The sequence below is a fragment of the Aplosporella prunicola genome (assembly GCF_010093885.1).
Source record: "Aplosporella prunicola CBS 121167 unplaced genomic scaffold K452scaffold_8, whole genome shotgun sequence".
Classification (NCBI taxonomy): Eukaryota; Fungi; Ascomycota; class Dothideomycetes; order Botryosphaeriales; family Aplosporellaceae; genus Aplosporella; species Aplosporella prunicola.
Genome location: NW_022983536.1, coordinates 860,890 through 874,306, shown reverse-complemented (window position 1 = coordinate 874,306; position 13,417 = coordinate 860,890). Strand labels below are relative to the sequence as shown.

Genomic DNA, 13,417 nt, shown 5'->3' with positions numbered 1-13,417 from the left:
TTTTCCTTTTTCTCTCTTTGCGGGGGCGAGCAGGGAGCGTGCTTCTAGTGGCGTAGGGGCTGTGAGAGGGGGATGGTCATGCCCCGGGGATGGGCTGGGTTCATCTACGTCTTCTTCGCGTTTATCTCTTTCTGCGTCTCTTTCTTCCCTGCCTACCGCCTCCTCCCTCACCACCACAAATACTCCTCCCCCTCCTCCGCCCCCACCTGCCTCCATCAACGCGCCCTCCCTCGCTCTCCCCCCTCTCCGCACCAGCATCAGCACCACCGCGCGACGCCCTCACCCGCCCCCGCGTCACACGGCATCCCGCCGCGCACCTCGCCCTGCCACGCCACACTGCGCTGCGCTGCGCTCTGCGTGCGGGCTGCGTCGCTGCGGTGCCAGGCACGACGAACGGCTGCGCGGCGCGGCGCACGCGCGCCCACGCGGATGCGGATGCGCGTGCGCATGCCGTGTCTCAGGCACGAGCGAACGGCGGGTGCGGGTGCGGGTGGTTGCAGGCGGCGGGCGGTGGGCAGCGCGCTGTGGGCGGGGAAGGGCAGCGACGGGGCGAGGCGGGGCGTGCTATGGTGTGGTGCGGTGCGTTTGGTTGGTGCCTACCTAGGTACTTACTTGCTTAGTTCACTGGTGGTTGGCTGGCTGGCTTGCTGCGAGGTGGAGGCTGGTGGGTGTGTTAGGCTGCCTTTCGCTTTCTTCTCTTCTTCTCGTTCTCTTTTCCTCGCTTTGGCATTTGGTCCGTCCTGTTCTGGTTCTGTGGTGGCGAGGATGGCGTGTTTCTTTGTGAGAGCGGACAGACAGACAGTGGTGGCTGGCCGACTGACTGACTGTAGTCTAGACCTCCGGCTCGTTCGCTCACTCACTCTCCTAATCCGTCTGTCTGGTACATGCCATCCTTACCCTCTTTCCTTTTACTTTTTTACTTTTTTACTTTTCTCTTTCCTTTCTTTTCTACTCTCCTCTTCCCGTCCCCAATCCCACACCAGACATACAATAACAACAACGAGAACAAGAACAAGAAAAAGAACAAGAAGCCAAAAAAAGAGCCAGGAAAATCTGAAAACCCCCCTCTCTCCCCTCACTCTTACCCAAGCCACACAAGCCCCCCTAGCCCGGCTTAGTCTATTCCATCCACCGCCAGCAAAGTCACTGCCTTAGTATTCTGAATACCACTGTTTCATCTCATCCCCATAAAAAAGCAACAGAACCGAAATACAAGACAACAAGACAACAAACCCAACCCTCTCAACCCATCCCACCCTCCACAGATCCATACATACATATGCACCAGCAAAGTGATTAGTAGTTCCCAAGTCCCAAAAACACTATCCCCACCCAGCACTACACTACACTACACTACCTCACTAAACGCGCACACACACACGCACACACACAAACACAAAAGCAAACAAACAACCGCACCCCTTCCCAGCCCAATCCTCGCATAACACCGCAAAATACAAAATACACGCGTGCAGAAAGCGGGAAAGGCGTACCTAGAAGGCAGAGCCGGGCGCGGTGTATAGCTAGAGAAGTAAGCAAGGGAGGCCAAAGGGGAGGAAGGGTCGACTCGACTTCACACAATACAGCGACGCGCTTTCACGACACCAGAACCTGCTCCTAGGTACCTACCTGTCCATTAGAGAAGAAAGGCATAAATGCGCACGGCACGAACAAGGCATGGCAATGGCAGCGCCTCATTTACCCGGACAGTCACGACACCGGCCAGCCATGCACAACACCAAGCCAGCCTCAAAAACAGCGCATACAGTGGACGCACACACGCACGCATGCACGCACGCCAAACCCCGGCTCAGAGCTCCCAACCAAGACAAGCGATTATTATCAGCATCAAGCCGAGCACACGAACCGACGGACCGACCGACGCACTGACATACTGGACCGCGGCAGTAACTCGCGGCAGCATGCAGCATGCAGCAGCAGCAGCAGCAGCAGCAGCAGCAGCGACAGCAGCAGCGTCAATCCGTCCGCCCGCCCGGGTTCCCTTTCGTTGTTTTGATAGGCTGCCGTGATGCATATGTACAGTCTACCAAGTGTCAAGACCCTGCGCAACCCCGCAACGTTTGATTGCATGCATGCAAAGGAGTTTATAATTCTTGTCGTGAATCCACCCTCCACAACACTGCGCCAACACACAACTCGCTGTCTAGAAGCATGCTAAAGGAAGTAATCGGGGGTCCTGCGCGAGACCATGGGCTCGCCGGCGCGCGGGCATGGGTCGAATTGGAGGCTGTGCGGTGGAGAGAATACGGTTAGCACTGCGGCTGCGGTGGAGGGAGAGTCGCCATTGTGTCCTTGAATATAGGATCGAGGCTCGGGAGGAACTTACAAGGTGTACTTGAGGTGCTCGTCTATCTCCATGATCGCGGCCTGGTTGCCGCATCTGTAGCAGTAGTTGGGTGCTGTTTGGCACGAGTCAGCGCGCTGCGCTAGTCATGTTATGGGGGGCCCGAAGTCTCCGTACCTGAGAAGATGGTCACGACATTCCTGTCCTGAGACCAGTTGTAGCCCTCCATCACCAGCTGATGCGCTCTCGCGACCAGAGTCAAGCCGTTGTTGTGGTTAAAGGCCTCGGAAATGTCCTGGCCGAAGGTGTAACCCGCACCTCTGGGGGAGATGCCCCAGCCGCACCGGTCATCGGGGTCGGACCAGAGCAGATCGCACATGGGTCCCTCGTGCGGCACCTCCTGTATCCTGTCGAGGGCGCGAATGTTGTCGAGGGTGTCGATGCTGGGAGACAGACCGCCGTGGAGACAGAAGATCTGACCGTCGATGAGGGCGGTGAGGGGGAGGTAGTCGAAGAGGTCGGTGAAGTACTTCCAGACGTTCGCGTTGCCATACTTCCGGAGGCATTCGTCGTAGAAGCCGTAGACTTGGGTGATCTGGCGCGACTCGTGGTTGCCGCGGAGGATGGTGATGCGTTGAGGGTAGCGGATCTTAAGGGCAACAAGGAGAGTGACGGTCTCAACGGAGAAGTAACCACGGTCAACGTAGTCACCTATAGCCAGGTTAGGACGTCGCATCAACAGCGATGGCGAGATGATGTAGATCTGGCATACCCATGAAGAGGTAGTTGGTGTCGGGGTTGGGACCACCAATCTTGAACAGCTCCATCAGATCGTGGAACTGGCCGTGGATGTCACCGCAGACTGTGACAGGGCATTTCTGGTGGCGGGGGTGAGCAATTGACACGGGGCAAATTTCAGCGAGGCTGAAGACGTACCACTGGCTGGACGTTCGACTCGTCTTGAAGCACCTCCCGGGCCTGGCATTGCACCACGTCAGCTCCTGCTCTCTCGCAATGCCCTAGGTCAGGCCCGTACCTTGTCACAAAGCCTCTGGACATCTTCCTCCTTCAGCTGTTTGCAGCTCATCAGGCTCTCGATCCAGCCGTCCAGCGTGGGGATGGTCGTGGGCTCCGACTTCATGGACGAGAGCTGGCTGGGATCGGGCAGCTTTCCCACGTCCTCCATGTTGGTATCCATGGCTCGGCTGTGTGGCTCTGTGCAGGTGAAAGAAGCGATCGGCTTTGAGGTGCAGGTCGTGGGGCAGTTGTGTTGTCGCGCCCCGGATTAGGAAGAAATGACGTTCAACTCGATACTATCGTGTCGGGAGGGGCACGTGGGGGACGGGGGAGGCGTTGAGAATGGCACCGGCGGAGAGGGCAACGAGCAAGTCAAGGGCGGAGAGGGGAGGCTCGCCGGGGTATCTTGCGGATGACAGGCGTCTGGACGGGTTGAGGAGCTTTGGTGGGTGTATGGCGTTCTTGCACCGCCTGAGTCGGTCTGTTCGGAGCGGAAATCAGGCCTGCCAAGCCCAACAGGGCCCGCGTCAACGTTGTTCCGCCACGCCTTGTGTCGCAGAGTGCCAGACTCGACTTCATCTTCTCTTTCCTCCATGCCCCCGACGTCGGCGTGTACATACCACTCTCTCTCGGCTGTACGCGTTATGTCCGATCGGCTATTCGCTCCATCCTACTATCACAGCTGTCGCTATTACCGCTAAACCCGATCATGTCTTTGCGTGCTGACGTCGTCATCTTGCCTATAAAGCTGCCCCGCTTCCGTTGCCGTTGACATGACCATTCCCAGAACCAAACTCTCACTTCCACCTCATCCTCCACCTACACAATGTCGAGCCACCCTTCGATCCACGCCTCCCACGAGCATGACCCGCGCTGGGACGCCGTCGACCACTACGCAATCCCGCACCTGCATGGCCGCAACAAGGCCCTGTCCGAGGTTCTCGACAAAGCATGGAAAGCGCAGACAGAGAACGGCCTGCCCGACATCGCCGTCTCACCCGCTCAGGGAAAGTTCCTGATGCTGCAGGCACGCATGCTGGGCGTCAAGCACGCCCTCGAAGTCGGCACGCTCGGCGCCTACTCAACCATCTGGCTCGCGCACGCGAACCCGGACATCAAGATCACGACGGTCGAGGTCGACGCGAAGCACGCTGCTGTTGCCAAAGATAGCTTGCGCGCTGCTGGCGTGGCGGACCGTGTCGAGATCATCGTCGGCAGTGGCGTCGACGTGCTGCCTAAGCTTGTTGAAGAAGTCAACAAGGGCCAGAGGGAGCGCTTTGGGTTCGCGTTCATCGACGCGGACAAGGAGAATAATTGGACTTATTTTGATCAGGCGGCCAAGATGTGCACACCGCGCGCTTGTCTGATCGTCGATAACGTGGTTAGGAAAGGTCGATTGGCCGATGAGGAGGCTGCTGCGTCGGATAAGAACATCAGAGGTGCGCGAGAGGTTATCGAGAAGGTAGGGAAGGACGAGCGGGTCGATGGTGCTGTTATTCAGACGGTGGGCGAGAAGAGCTATGACGGGTTCTTGGTTGCTGTTGCAAGGGATGATATTGTCGAGTACGTGAAGAGCCAGGCTGCTTAGGCTAGAACTGGCTGTAAGTGTAGGCGGGTGCGGGCCGCGAGCAATGTCCGTGTGCAGATTAATCTGCGATGAGATTAACGATAAATGACTGGGATTGAACTTTACCCGAGCCTCTCTTCTTAATGTAGCTTTTAATTTTAACTTGGCCTCCAAATCTCCTGTCCTCTATGTTGTATTTTCATGTTCATCCCAGATTTGGTCATTGTTAACTATTCACAGTACTTCTTGCATCATCGTTCAAAGGCTCCAATGTGCCAGATCACACTCTACATGGAACCAAGGAACATACTGCAAGCTCAAACCTCATAAAAAAGAATGAATGAAAGAGACAGAAATAATGCCAAAACCTTATTCAAGCCAAGCCGAGCAAGGAACGTCAACCGCGGTCCAACAATTCCTTCAGCAATGGACGCAACTGGTCTCAATTTTCCCCCTTTATCGTCTGCACCAGCAATCGAGAACGTAGAGCAGAAGAAATTGTAGGCGCTGTACCACATATTAACTACGCTTTCAGACCGTTTAACTTTTGCAAACCTACAACGTCAAACTGGACCTCTGTGAAAGCGACTCAAAAATCCGCCAACGTCATTGTGTATCTGTTATAAATAGCTATGGAATCAGATATCCAGCTCTCCAAAGCAGCGCTTCTCACCTAAAAGGAGCGCGGTGACAACTTTAAACCTGTGGAGAAGCTACTATGTCTCACAAGAATGGCTTCGCCTTAGACTACACTACGCTCTTTGCGAAACAGTTGCAGTACGTAAGAGGTTAGCTGATATGCTTTCATACTACGATGATAGTAGTCGCTACCATTATTCTACGCTGGTGTGGAGTATCGTGGTGTGGAGATGATGGCTAGCATTTTCTACTGTGAAGTAAGTAGTTTTTTAAGTAAAGTGGGAAAGAAGAAGTTGTCTTGTTCCGGTTGGGGGTAAGCAACCTAGCTGTTTTTCTGGTATGTCTGGCCTTCTTCTCACCATACAGCGTCTTTCTTGCCATGGCGTCTAAGATAGTAGATAATGCTGTAAGCAAATGAGTGAGAATATAGAAAGATATACTTGTGTGAAGTGGAGCAAACTGGCAGATGGCCACTGATAGGGCGGGGTTAAAGGTAGTTCTTGCTTGCTAAACTAACTACAAAGTTAAGGTACTTTAGTGTGCCTATATCTACCTACAACCGTATGTAGCTGCCAGTCTGGTCGTACAGTGAGTGCTTATGCGTATACGGACTGGTCTCATCTTTCTCCTACCCTGAGACACATATTCTTACTTACAACGTAAAACCATTATACTACGGGCCCGAAGCATACAGCCCTGATACTGGCTCTATAATACCCTAACATACTATATCCTCGCTTCTTTCCAATTTTATTTTTCAGTGTCTGCACGATTAAATGCACACATGAAGCCATGCCGTTATACCAGACAAGACTAAATAATGATCAGACGCTTATGAGAATTTGTGCTGTATGGTCGAGTAGACTAGCTTGTAAATTAGGGGGCTTGGGTGAGGTTGGTTGTGGTCAGGATATCTTTGCGTGGTTGGAAAACATTGGGGATATTTAGCAGTGAGCGATATATCAACGTTTTTTGCAGGACAAGGGGCGGCGAACTTTAGTTTTGATTTAATTGTACCTATAGCTTAACATTAGGTGCTAGATTTGTTGCCCTATTTGTCTTGTCGATAGCACCATGGTTCTCTCATTCGGGCCTTTGTTTTTCAAGTGGTGATTTTGTCGTGATGAAGCACATAGGATAGACGAACTCAATGAATCACGTTCTGGGAAGTGCTTAGTACACCGAGAAGTCGTGAGACGGGCCTGCTAGATATATGCCTACAAATCTGTCGGTGAAATGCGCAGGCGTGATCATTGATGACTGACTGACCCGACAGATATTTATCCACTCGACATTATCTATAGTCATAATGTTTCCACATCTTTAAACAGCTCAGATAGCAAATACTGGTCCGCAAGTCTAAAAGTGAGAGCGCAAAGAAAGCCCGCTCAACGCAGAGACGCGTGGTCCAGGGACCACACGCAAACGCAAATTGAGGGGAGCGATGGTCCGCCGACGCATGGACGCAAGAGACACGGCTAGCTATGCCCAGCTTGTGAAGGGTCTCTTTGGTCTGTCCTCAGAGCGATGCGTAGCGTACAGCTCGCAAAGTCGGGAAGATCAATTACGGCGTGCGGCGCTGTGTCTGAGCCCATAAAAGCAAAGCGGGACGCGGGTGGAAAAGGCGGGCGTTCTGGCAAGGCCCATCGCACGACTTGGATGTATGTGTGGGAGGAAAGTGTAAAGGAACGAGAAAGGATGAGGAGAAAAGAAGGGCACACTTACAAAGAATCCTCGAGAATGGTCGTACTCACTTCAATCAACATCCATTCATCTAACACATTCACATTCCCAAAATAAAAAAAGAAAACAAACTTTCACATTGCCGGCAAAAGGAATCGAATCCACCTCCTCAGGCGTGCTCCCTTTTCCAAACCCTCACTCACTTGTCTTAGGGACAGCCAAATTGGTGTTTACCCCCAGACCAGAGCGCCCATTACTTGAACCAGGCGACTGCGTCGCTGACAAGCTCGATTCCATGCTTAGAGATTGGCATGTGGGTATTATATAGAGCAGGTTTGTTCGGGCTGCGTCATCGCGCTGGTTGTCAGTGTCAATGTTTTTGGTCCTTCATTGCTTACGATGATCATGATGCTGCTGAGATGCTTGTACGTTCGCCGACTCTTCGCAATAATCTTTCATAGTCTGCGATGTTTATGTCAATACTGCCCTCACCTGTAATTACATGCGAACGTAGTCGCTACTAACATCAGCACAGCAACCCGAGCCAACCACACCAACTTACCTTCTCCCTGTGGCACCTAATGCTAAGTGCAATGAGCCAGCCTGTCTTCAAGCCATACATCCCGAAGAAGATGCTCCAGCTTAGAAATATGTAGCGACGGTCCAAAAGTCAGTGCCATAAATATAAAAGTAGACCTAGCAGCCAGCCCAAACAATGCCATATTGTACCACATTGCACAGCTCTTTGAAGGTCGAAAAAAACTGTTGTATATCATCCACAAAGCGCTGTCACTGAGTTTCGCTCTGATACACCTTTGACGCCTCCCGGAGCCTATCTTATGTCTTTCATAACCACTACCACTACTCAATATGTAATCTCTGCTTGTATATATGACTACTCCCAGTTCTCTCTTCTTATTCATCTTCAATCTCGTTCTGCTCGCTCACCACAAACTACATCCACCACAGGCTTACCACAACATACCACGGCGAGACGTGGCGTCGTTCGCCGTCAGCGTTACACGTAGGGCTCGGTGTGAGGAAGTATGTAGGTAGTGGCGAGCCAGTGAGACAGCATCCTTAGCACGACCAACTACATGCCAGCATTGCAAAGGAGCAAAGCATTCCGATTCACGAGCAGTGTACTTCGAAATCGTTGGCGGATACATCGTGCTTGGCCCGATACTCCTATCCTGTTCTTAGCGAGGCAAGGTATATGAGGATAGTGAGTAGGGTAGACTGAGCCGCTCGTGCGGCCTTCTCGAGTGTTCGGGAGCGTATTTTCCGCACTGCGAGTGTGTTGTTCTCCCGTCAATCTCTTCGCACACTATATGGTCCTGCCTCCCCTATAAACGCATCGATTGCAAATGCAAACCCAGCATAGTGGTAAAATGGCAAAGATATTAGACAATCAGCACTCACCTCTATACTCCGTACCTATACCAAGCCATCAGGATAGGCGGCGACAGTTGCCAAAGACAATGCAAACGAGAAACAAACATGAGGTCGACAGTCGACATGCTAATCAACATGAAAGGCGACGCAACCGGTGCTGCTCACAATCAATGAGCTTCCTCGTAGAAAGTAATTCATGCGAGACGAGCGTGTCTTTTTCGAGAACTTCACTGGGGAGGATTAGATACATCCCTGAATTCCTCCTTTACCCCCTACCCACCCTCACACCTTCTCTCATCCTAAATCGGCAACACCGACATGCCCGGCCAGCAACACCCACTAACTCCGGCTTCATCAGCAGTGACGACAGCTTTCCCCCAGCGCCTCGCCTACCGTGGAACGGGCCGCACATCTCCGTCCTCCGTCGATGAGGTCGCGCAATTCCGGGTGCCACTGCGTCGCGAAGCCAAGAAGACGGCGGAATGGCCGGTAGGGAGTAGCTATTGTAGGTAGGAATACCTGGTGGTGGGTGCCCTGCCGTGCCTGAGACATTACCTAAAACGGACTAGCCTCAGGGCTCGACACATCGTCATATCGCGACGCGACTGTTTCTTCAAGCTTCACGAGCTTCGACTCCGCCAACGCACACGCACACCATGTCCGTGCTGCTCGAGACCTCCGTCGGCGACATCACGATCGACCTGCGCGTCGACGAGGCCCCCAAGTGCTGCGAAAAGTGAGTGCTGTCGCGCCCCTCGTGCATTGTAGAAAAGCTAAATCCACTGACCAAGCCGCCTTCGCATCTACCTCATAGCTTCCTAAAGCTCTGCAAGCTCAAGTACTACAACTATGCTCCCGTCTACTCTGTCCAGAAGGACTTTTCTTTCCAGACCGGCGACCCCATCGGCCCGGACTCCAAGGACAGCGATGGCGGCTCCTCGGTCTGGGGCTTGCTCGAGCCCATGAACCCCGCCAAGAAGACCTTCGTCCCCGACCTGAGCGCCAAGCTCAAGCATGCCGAGCGCGGCACCGTCAGCATGGCAACGCTGCCCGGGCCGCACGATCCCGACGAGCGCCTGGCCGGGAGCCAGTTCCTGGTGACGCTGGGCGAGAACATTGAATACCTGGACGGGAAGGGCGCCGTGTTCGGGCAGGTGGTGGAAGGCTTCGACGCGCTGGAGAAGATCAACAATGCCTTTGCGGATGAGACGGGGCGGCCGCTAAAGGACATCCGCATCCGACACACGATCGTGCTCGACGACCCGTTCCCCGACCCACCGGGGCTGGTCGAGCCGCCCGAAAGCCCCGTGCCCTCGCAGGCGCAGCTGGCAACGGTGCGCATAGCCGACGACGAAGACATCCAAGAGGGTGACCCCGAGCACCTGGAGAAGCTGCGGCGCGAGCGCGAGGCCCGCGCCCAGGCCCTCACGCTCGAAATGATGGGCGACCTGCCATTTGCCGAGGTCAAGCCCCCGGAGAACGTCCTCTTCGTGTGCAAGCTGAACCCCGTGACACAAGACGAGGACCTCGAGATCATCTTCTCGCGCTTCGGCAAGATCCTGTCGTGTGAGGTGATCCGCGACAAGACGACGGGCGACAGCCTGCAGTACGCCTTCATCGAGTTCGACGAGCAAAAGGCATGCGAGCTAGCCTACTTCAAGATGCAGGACGTCCTGATCGACGACCACCGCATCCACGTCGACTTCTCGCAGTCCGTCTCCAAGCTCTCGACGACGTGGCGCGACGCGACGAACAGCAAGCGCCTGCGTCGCCAGGGCGGCGGCTTCGGCGGCATCGACAGCCTGGAGAAGAAGCGCCAGTACCGCGCCGAGCTGCCCGAGGATGACGACGCCCGCGACGCCGGCTACGGCATGGTGTTTGAGCGGGGCCAAGGGCGCAAGGGGGCCGACAGGGGGGCCGACGGCGGCGCCCACCGGCGGCAGCGCAGCCACAGTCCGCGCGAGAGGCGGAGGGATGGCAGAGATGAGTACAGGCGCAGGGATGACAGAGACAGGCACGACGACCGGCGTAGAGACGACTACAGGCGTGGCGGCGACGACAAGTTCCGCGGCAGCGGGCGAGACAGGAGCAGGGAGCGGTACGGCAGGCGCGAGGAGCGGTACCGTGATCGTGACCGCAGCGGCTACGAGCGCAGACGGTAGGCCGCTTCTCTGGCATACATACGATCACGACCCCATCCGAGGCACTGCCAACCGTCGGCATGGACCCTCTGGCTCGCTCGCTGTTCCAAAGAAACTGTATCCTCGATCTCGCTACCTGCCGTCAAGCTTCTTCGTCCTTTCTAGGTTGTCTGTCTGTCGTTGAGATTGGTGTTCCCTGTGAGCTGGAAGTATTTGCCTCGAAGCGCATCTCGGCGATAATATGTTCACCGGGAGCCGAGGAAATATAGAAAGAGCAAGAATGAGGGCATCAGCGCGCATGGCGCCAGCATCGTGTCTTCAGCAGCAGTAGCAAGAGGGCCGCCGGCATCCTGGTCCTGCGTGCTGTGCATAGACAGCACAGCACAGCACTGTACTGTACCTACCTGCTAGAACGCGAAAAAGAAGGAGCGATCTTCACGAAACAACACGCATGCAGTGTGTAGGTACGGTTAATTTGACTGCGGAATAGAGCTGAGCTAGACAGTGTCGTGCAGTGCAGTAGAGCGCAATGCAGTGCTGCTGGCCCGGCCTCTTTGTCTTCTCGGTACAGTACATACATAGTCAGATAGCCAGCCAGCTAGCTAATTAGTTAGCTACCTACATACATAGCTAGCCAGAGCAACCAGTCTGCCCTCCAGGTCGCAGTGCTTGCCCCCTCCCACAAACGCGCCGCACCAACAGCCACCCTCCCTCTCCCTCTACTATTGTACAGCACGCACACACACACCCACCACTCAGCCACCACCAACCCAGCAAACCCCACCCCGGCCCCATACTAGGCATCCACATCCACACCCACATCACAGCACAACACAGCACACGCCACGCGCGAGTGAGGCACGAGCAGCTGACACACAGACCGCGCAGCACGCCCGCTCCCCTGAGGGACAAAGCTGAAACGGGGCTAGGCCGTTCGCGGGGAGGCGTGTGGGGTGGGGGAGAGGGGGGTTCTGTTGTACGGTGCGTGGTAAGGGATGGGTGCTGGGGGCCTGGGGGCTTGGGGGCTTTGTGCTGGTTTGTTGGGTTGGGTTTGGGTTTGTGTATATGATGGGCGTGCTGGTGTGCTGGCGTGCTGTGCCTGGGTATGGGTACTGGTATGGAGGAGTGGAGTAATATGAGAGTAGTGTGGGAGATGTGTGATTGCCTGGTTCCCTGGTTGGATGGGGAGAGGGAGAGGGATGCGGTTGTTGCGCTACTGCCAGCACTAACTACCACCACCACAACAACTACTACTGCTACTGTTGCTGCCGCTGCCGATCCTATGTAGTTACAGCCGATCGCACCGCTACCACCGCGACAATCGCAAGGCGGACGCGTTTCCCAGCCTCACGGAAAGAGGTTGCTTTGGCGGGAATCTTAAGATGCGCGCTAAGATCTACGGGCGTGGCGTCGGGACGTGGCGCCGATGGATTATAGCCACAGCAGCAGCAGGCACCCAGGCAGGCATGTGCGCTGCAAGGCAGGGTTTCAGCGCCTTGTTAGTCTGTAGCAGCTCCTAGTAGCTAAGGACGGTGGTTGTTGTTGTGGCTGGGATCATGGCGGATTTGTGGCCGGAGTAAATGAGAGGGGCGAGGTGCGTGTGAGTCGCCTTGTGATTAGGAGTGTGGATATAGGCGAGGAATTTTCTGGATGGGGTTATGGGCTGCGTTCTAGAATGAGATTGGCATGGGGTGCTTGCGATGGTGCTTGCGGCTGGTGTTTTGCTTGGCGGGGGTTACCTGGTCTTTTGTTGCTGTCGTCTTATAGGTGATCTTGATGTCGGCTATGTCTTTAGCAGGTTGAGATTTTTTTTTTTTTATCGTCGGTAGCTTCCCCTACTTGCTGGCAATAGTATCACCTACTAGACCTTGGATGTCAATGGAGGTGTCAATCGGTGCATGGTTCGTGCCATGGCTCGGAACCAGGTGTGGCTTCCGATATTGTGATTTGGGATTGACTGGCCGTGTTGATGCTGGCGATTTGTAAGAAAGGGAACTAATTCTGACCGCCCCTGTAGTTTGACCGGTGACAACAGGGAACAAGTGAAAAGTTTTCGCAGAGTTGACCGGTTGGTTAAGGAAGCCGTTGTTCAGGCTTGCCATTGCAATTGAACGACGACAGGGAGTTGGCCGGAACAGGCGTCGAACACGGCTCGGAGGAGCATCCGGCGACGGGCTCAAGGCCATCCGGCACCTGCGTCACAACCAGGAATAACCGTTCTTTGACTAACTGGAAATCAGAGCGCTCGTACCCCGACTAAGTGCGGGAGAGCCGTTGGACTGCGGAAATCACCTTCTCCACATTGCCACTTCTCATTCGTTCCCGGTTGGTCTGCGCGGCCCGGCCCACGATGGTAACTACTTGTTCACGAGACATAAGTAGCCGGGAGCACAGCTCGACCATCCGGTTTGAAGAGCCGCTCGAGCCAGCGGACAGCGAGCGTTCCGGGCTGGGTCTAGGTCTTGGGCGACAAGCTGCTCCGTTGTACATGTACCTACCCGCGCCGTGCTGGCGCGTAGACGTGCCACCCGAGTGCCGGCAGGCCATCATGCATGCATGCATGCGTCGGAAATGCTCTGCGCCCTCTTGGCTTGCTTCGCTGTTCTGACCGTCTCGTGGGATCGATGGATCTCGATGGGCTAATGTGAAAGTTGCGTGTTACCAGCAGCC

General features: G+C 54.9%; 5 protein-coding genes across 5 annotated transcripts; 4 read left to right on the top strand and 1 right to left on the bottom strand.

The window, feature by feature from the left end:
- Positions 1–511: 511 nt before the first annotated feature.
- K452DRAFT_285905 (uncharacterized protein) lies at positions 512–1,511 on the top strand. The gene has a single exon (XM_033540186.1). The coding sequence runs from the start codon at positions 885–887 to the stop codon at positions 1,116–1,118; it is 234 nt and encodes a 77-aa protein (XP_033399578.1). The 5' UTR covers positions 512–884; the 3' UTR covers positions 1,119–1,511.
- Positions 1,512–1,809: 298 nt separating this feature from the next.
- On the bottom strand, positions 1,810–3,786 carry K452DRAFT_317290 (uncharacterized protein). Its single transcript, XM_033544048.1, has 6 exons — positions 3,342–3,786; positions 3,242–3,283; positions 3,078–3,183; positions 2,483–3,016; positions 2,348–2,420; positions 1,810–2,248 (listed from the first exon to the last, which is right to left on the bottom strand). Exons 1-6 carry the CDS (start codon positions 3,501–3,503, stop codon positions 2,176–2,178), a joined length of 990 nt encoding a protein of 329 aa, XP_033399577.1. The 5' UTR covers positions 3,504–3,786; the 3' UTR covers positions 1,810–2,175.
- A 136-nt stretch (positions 3,787–3,922) lies between these two features.
- On the top strand, positions 3,923–5,074 carry K452DRAFT_285903 (uncharacterized protein). The gene has a single exon (XM_033540185.1). The coding sequence runs from the start codon at positions 4,149–4,151 to the stop codon at positions 4,908–4,910; it is 762 nt and encodes a 253-aa protein (XP_033399576.1). The 5' UTR covers positions 3,923–4,148; the 3' UTR covers positions 4,911–5,074.
- A 3,413-nt stretch (positions 5,075–8,487) lies between these two features.
- K452DRAFT_163465 (uncharacterized protein) lies at positions 8,488–9,371 on the top strand. The gene has a single exon (XM_033535699.1). It carries the CDS (start codon positions 8,579–8,581, stop codon positions 9,035–9,037), a length of 459 nt encoding a protein of 152 aa, XP_033399575.1. The 5' UTR covers positions 8,488–8,578; the 3' UTR covers positions 9,038–9,371.
- On the top strand, positions 9,263–10,768 carry K452DRAFT_224602 (uncharacterized protein; the record flags this gene model as incomplete). Its single annotated transcript, XM_033536697.1, has 2 exons — positions 9,263–9,342; positions 9,421–10,768. The coding sequence occupies 2 exons, from the start codon at positions 9,263–9,265 to the stop codon at positions 10,766–10,768; spliced, it is 1,428 nt and encodes a 475-aa protein (XP_033399574.1).
- Positions 10,769–13,417: the final 2,649 nt, after the last annotated feature.